This window comes from Thunnus albacares, chromosome 19 (assembly GCF_914725855.1).
Source record: "Thunnus albacares chromosome 19, fThuAlb1.1, whole genome shotgun sequence".
Taxonomy (NCBI): domain Eukaryota; kingdom Metazoa; phylum Chordata; class Actinopteri; order Scombriformes; family Scombridae; genus Thunnus; species Thunnus albacares.
The window spans coordinates 20,867,906-20,874,489 of NC_058124.1; the positions used below are offsets into that span (position 1 = coordinate 20,867,906).

General features: G+C 43.1%; 1 protein-coding gene across 1 annotated transcript; it reads left to right on the forward strand.

Moving 5' to 3' along the window:
- Positions 1–242: 242 nt before the first annotated feature.
- On the forward strand, positions 243–3,891 carry LOC122970549 (UPF0500 protein C1orf216 homolog). Its single transcript, XM_044336718.1, has 2 exons — positions 243–362; positions 2,201–3,891. Exons 1-2 carry the CDS (start codon positions 358–360, stop codon positions 3,321–3,323), a joined length of 1,128 nt encoding a protein of 375 aa, XP_044192653.1. The 5' UTR covers positions 243–357; the 3' UTR covers positions 3,324–3,891.
- Positions 3,892–6,584: the final 2,693 nt, after the last annotated feature.

Sequence of the window (6,584 nt, forward strand, 5' to 3'; positions counted from 1 at the left end):
GACTCAACCAGCCATGTTTTTTTTTTTTTTCTTTTTTCCCAGAACCACTGTGGGAGTGAGGGGCTGAGTGGTGGAGGAGGAGGGGGGGAGGAGAGAGGAAGATGAAGATAAACATCACATAGGAGGGTCGGAGGAGGAGGGGGAAAAAAATTGGGAGGGCGGTAGAGTCCAGCTTCTCCACCGAACAGCAAACCAGCGAAAAAAGGTAAGAATAAACCAGAACCTTTGCGAATAGATTCACACAGATCTCTGTCAGTCAGTTGACTTTTGCAACCGGCAAATAGGAAAGGACAGGAAGGATCTGAGCTGAGGTTTTTTTTTTTTACTGAGAAGGAATAGAGAGGAGACTGCACTGATATGGGGTGAGCGTTACATAACGCGCGACGGAGATGAAATATCTCTTTTCTCTGTGTTTTTTATCTAATTTAACCACGATTAGAATAAATGTCGCTTCTTTTTTCGTCGTTTGCTGTAGATGACATAGGGTGTTTGTTTGTTTTTTTTATAACCTTTAGTGAATTATATTCATCACTAAGCCGTAAAGATGCAGCCACTGAGCGCCATTGGTCGCCTTTTATATATTTTCTGTCGTCGTCCGACCATAAACAGGCATCCGCTTTTAAATATTACACATATCCACCCTGCAGCTGGACTGTTCCGGTATTATTTTTATCTTTTTTTTCATCGCATTAAAGGCATATTTGGCGTATTTGACGTTGTTGCATGGAGAAAATACCTTTTTACTAAACAGAAATCATCCCTAAGCATGCTTTTAAGACAATATCGATCATTTCACGTTTTAATATTCAGCTCTGGAGCTATAAATATGTCGATGTCAACATGGATGTTCAGTTGTTTTTGTTTTTTTTTTTGCTGTCATCGTCGAGCATCCAGAATGCGCGCCCCCGAGAGAGAGAGACACGGTCGCTGTCCTTCAGCACCACGTGAGCGCGCGTGCATATATGGGGAGGAGAGGAGAGGAGAGGAGAGAGGGGGGATTGATTGACAGCAGCCTGAAGTCAGGATTAGAGAAATTTCCATTCTGAGGAGACATGTAAATATTTGATGCTAATAGAAGTGGAGTGCGCAGACCAGCCTGTAGTTATAGACATTATAAACAAGGAATTTGGTGCAGCCCAGGAGTGTGTGTGTGTGTTTTGGGTGGGGTGAGAGGGTGAACTGGGTTTAATTTAGCCTCTTTTCTTCAGTTTTATTGTTGCTTTGGCTCATCTGTGTGTGTGTCCAATTGTTCTTATAATCCAGCACACAAATGACTAATTCTTTACATTTTTATTAACCGTTTTCCTGAGTGCATCAAAGCTTTTTAGACAAATTACTTGTGTTTTTGTGTCTAATATGCAGCTACTGGTTCTGACTCATGTCTGTACACTAAATCAACTTGCAGAGAAAGGAAAAACCGCTCATGATATAATCACAGAGAACATTTAGTCGCCTTTTTTTTTTTAATTCTGCTGTCAAAATCGCTTTATCGTCGCCTGATAATGCCGCAGATTGCCGCTCTTGTGCGATGAGGCCACTTCTAAGATCTATCTGAGAGTCCACTGCAGAACAGCTCTGAGTTAACAAGCAGTGTTTTGTCTGGAAAATCAAACTTGTGAGACAAACAACGGGAAAACACAGGATGTTGTCAAGAGGACGGTGTGGATTTGACAGCTCGTTACATCAAAACAAGGGGTTGCTGTTATCTCTCGGATGTTGGACTTTTCCACAGAAGACAATCTGTGGCGTTGCTTGTTTGGGTCGGGTGTCGTTGAAATCTTTCGATACTAACGCTGATATGACAAAACCTTACTTTGAAGATTATAAATATCCTTCTACAAACCCTTTAATAAAAGCAAAACTTCTCAAATGTTAAGTGTTGTTTGAACACGCACAAAGACTTAAGATTTCCTTGATACCAAGAAATGTGTTGAGGTTTGACACTCAGTTCCATTAAACGGATTACCAGTAAAGGCAACATGATGTTCACTGTCATGGATTATCGTTCTCAAGCAAGTTTCAAGTCTTTTCAAGTTGATTTTCATGTTGTATAGATATAAACTAAACCTTTTGGCTGCTTAGAAGGTTTTAAAAACACTGAACAACTTTAAGTCTGCTTAAGAATATGTTTGTCAGTAATAAGTAAGTAATTTGACCTTAAAGAGAGCTGTAATGTGTCTTTGTCTCCTTGTCATTTCAGTGAGTCTCAGTCGAGGTCCATGATGCTTCACCATCAGGACCAACCTCTGAACTCGGCCTACGGAGGCTCCGACAACGGCTCTTCCTCCTCGCTGCGAAACAGGAAGTGTGACAAAGACGGCAACTTCAACTTCCTGCCTGGCAAAGATGATGAAAACTTCTCGATGACGGGCAACAGCGGAGGGGGAGACGAAAACCGAAACCAGGTGCGTCCTCGTAATTTGGGCCCGTTGGGTCGCGACCCTCCGAACTCTTCCTCCTCGTCCCCCGGGTATCACAACACGGCGGTCGTGTCGCCCCGCTCCCGCCTGCCCTGCTGGAGAACCCTTGAGCCTCTGCCGGAAATCGAGAGCGGGGATGACGGGTACGGCCGAGTGCCCCCCGACGGAGCGGAGGAAAGGAGGATGGAGGAAGAGGAGGTGAGGATGATGATGATGATGAGCCAGAATGAGGAGAAGCAGAGAGAGAAAAGGGAGCTGCAGAATAGGAAAGGCAGCTCGGGCTCCAGAGGAAGAGAGAAAGACGAGGAAGAGGTGGAGCTGGAGGATAACGACGAATGGGGAGACAGCGACTCTGAGTCTGAGTTCAGCTACCGGTCTGGCAGCAGCATGCCCTCCCTCAACTTGGAGAGCGGAGGTGAAGGGATGCTCATGGGAGGCTGGGACCGCATCGGTGTCGGGGAACCCAAATCTAACCACCAGGAGAACGACGTGACCAGAAACAGCAACAGAGATCCGGCCGAAAGAAAGCAAAGCTGCAGCCGCAAGTCGCTGACAGGAAGCAACCTGGGAAATCTTCTGGAGGAAGGAGCGGAAGAGCAAGATGAAGATCAGTCGTCAGACTCAGACGGCGAGCTGCCAGAGCTGATGGACACCGTCTGGACGCTGCGGGACCGCGAGCGCTTCAAAGCTCAGGAGATGGAGAAACACCAGGTGCAGCTAACCATGTACCGCCGGCTGGCGCTGATCCGCTGGGTCCGCACCCTGCAGGGCCGCATCCAGGAGCAGCAGAACCGCCTGCAGTCCAGCTTCGACGTCATCCTCACACACAGGAAGGAACTGCTGCGTATGGGCGCCGCCGTGGCCACCACCGCCGCGCCCGCCGCCGCTGTCGGACAGTCGTAGAGAGAGAGAGAGAGAGAGGGGAGGCACTGGAACAGGAAGTGGTTAACAGAGAGGGAACTCAAACTGCATTTTTGCTCTGTTTGCTTCTATCCTGAAGACATTTTCCCCTGAAAATAAGACAATCTCCAGTCATTCTGTCTGATGTTTTTGAGTTTTCACACTCATGTTGCTGATTGTAATGACAAAAAAACTTGTTTTTTTATTGATTTTCATTATGATGTCCCACCCAGATGATCAATAAATGTATCCAACTCATCTTAAATCTTCCTCTATATCTACACCAAACCAAAATTTAAAACTTAGGATGTATTTTGGTCAAAATAATGAGATGCTTTGACACTATATGGTGGGATTAATATGTTGTTTATATGAAAAATGTTCAATGTGTGTATGCTGTGTTTGTTTGTCTTGACCTGTGAGTACCTGCCATGCCAAAAAAAAAAGTATTGGAAGATATCATGTAGACTTTAACAGTGTTATAGATGATTTATACCTGGAAATGATGAAGCTGTATATAGAGATAACTATGATAAATTAAAACAATAAATAAAAGTATCTTATATCTCAACATTTCGTGCGTTCCTTTCTTTTTGTTTACACACTCATAAAACCCGATCTAATGAAATCTGACTTTTCGTTATCACATTTTTTAATAGATTAATCTGAGGGGAAGTAGACAGAGTTGGCTGATAATACCGCTTTAAGGGCCTAGAGCCTTCATTTCATTCCAGATCAGCATGTTGATTTCAAGGAGCAGGTTTATCAAAGCTCTCTCAGAGAAGATAGAAGCTAAGAAGGGGCAGTTTTTTTTTTTTGTTTTTTTTATCTTCTATAGCTGTTCTTGCTGTATTCCAGCCCCTTGGGCGAATGACCTTTCAGCTAACAATTGCCTCTTTGTCAGCTGAACAAAGTTGGTTTGTATCGGCTCATCACACGGGGTTGGAGAGTGTGTGTTCTGCAGGGAGTGTGATAGCCGTGTGAGGCTCAAGCGTCAATCTTTATGGGCATAGCTGCTGCCTTCAGGCACTCCCGAGATCATCTCACCTCTTTCCGTGTGTGTGTGTATATATATATGTGTGTGTGTGTGTGTGTGTGTGTGTGTTCACAGAGATACCAGCCTCATTGCCACCCTATAATCTCCAGCTTTAGCGAGTTGTAGGGGGGGCCCTCGGGGAGCCTGTCAGTCTGCGCCCCGGGGCCCTGCATGTCCTATAAGGGCCCCGGTGAACAGACGCCGGTCCGGTTACGCGCAGGAGAGCCAAACCCCGGGGCAAGTTTGGGATAATCCCCGGCTATGCCTCCTAACTTACTCCCATTTTTTTGAAAAAAAAAAAAGCTTATCGCCTCTCTTGGACGCAGACATCGCAGTGAAAGTCTGAGTGAATTTACATATTGATCCGTTGTTCTCTGGCTGAAGGTGGATGTTTGCGAGGCATCAAAGAGGACGGATAACATGTTTACACCGGGATAGTGACTTGTAAGTAACGTGCAAGCAACCACCTCTAGAAAAAAGGGACACAGTGGAAGAACAAACATGGCTTTTATGGTGATTTCGTAAATAACCGAGACGTGATTTCAGGCTAGTTAGGAGGAGAGGGTATAAATTCATCCAAACAAAGCTTATGAAACACAGAGATAAATGAGCCCGAAAGCTCACGCAAGGAAAAAAAAGTGGCACCTGCTCAGTTTCACCTCAGGAAATATAAGTGTTTCAGTATTTTTTTAGAGCATATGACGACGTTTTAGGAATTGTAATTCAATATGAAAATATCAGCTGGAAGAAGGCATGTTTATTATTTCACCTCCCACTAGTGAGAATCAAAGGTCCAACCACTTTCTATTAAGGCGCCATTTATAAAGGGTTTATGAGGTGTAACGACTTCCTTACTGTTAATAAATCATCTACTAATGGTTTACAGATCAGTTATGTGACACTGATTGGGATCAACCTAAAGTTTGCCTGTGAATTTTCTTCTAATAAGTCATCAATCTGCAGCTATAAATGATAAATAGTCGTAAATAATAAGAGTCACGTGTTTCTCTCGTTCTAATAAACTAACAGCAAACGTTTGTGGTTCGTCTGAGGTTAATAACAAAAGGTCAAAACAACAAATTGCTTGTGTTAAAAAAGTTGAGGATAAATATAGTTCCAGATGCTCTGCAGCTGTTTTCCTGAAGGTCAGAGGTCAAACGGTCCCATGAGGTCCCTGGTGAACTAAAGAGCTAAAAAAAAAGACAAAGAAAGTGTTCATAGAGGAGGTTAAACACCAGCCAGACAGACCAGAATTTGTTCTTATGAATACGTTGTAAATAAATCATTAGTAAATTGTTTATTAATCAACAATAAAGCCGTTAGTTACAACCCAATATATGCGTTATACACCCTTTATAAACGGTATCTTATTAGAAAGCACTGACATTTAAAAAAGAAAGATGACTTCATAATATTTATATGCACTTGACATGAAAATAAAAAGAAGTAGGAGATATTCTCTCCTCATCCTGAACCTGAACACATTACTCTTGGTGACACAGCGCGACTTGTGACCCGCTGCGGGCGCACCGCGCACACATGGATGCACCCGAGTGTTTGGTTGTAAACCTGCTAATTCAGTCAGTAGTAAAAAAAAAAAAAAAAAAAAAAAAAAGAGAGAGAGAGAGAGAGGGGAGGTTGGAAAACAAGGCATGAAAATGACAGGTAGCGTGTTAGATGCAGTTTTTCTTTTTCTTTTTTTGTTCCAATGCAAAAAATTTCCTGTGGAGCAGAGAGGTGCGCACAGCTGGGCCTGGTGGCACCCCCACGGCGCCATGGAGCGCCAGGAGGAGGATCTGCATTTGTGAGACTGTATCTTCCTGTTTTGTAATACAGTTCACCTTCTTCACTACCAACACCAACAGTGAGAACACAACATTTCTATGTTTCAGTGTCTGACAAAGGACTCCTATGTTTTCATGCCAGAGAGAAAAATGACTGTAATACTTCTATTTATACACTGTCGTTTCTATATAAAGGTGTTTTTAATCCTAAGTATCACTAAAGAAGTCACATGACATTCTTATGGTTTTTATATAAGCTATTTTTTGATGCTGTCTTTACCTTTACACCAGCACAAGTTCAACATTTCTTTCACATAAACATTTATCTGACCTCCTCAGATACACATAGCCTGACTGATTGATAATAATACATTTACAATCAGATCTATTTTCACTACATTAAAGAAAGAGGCAGACTAGTATTATAATCTATCATTGATTGAC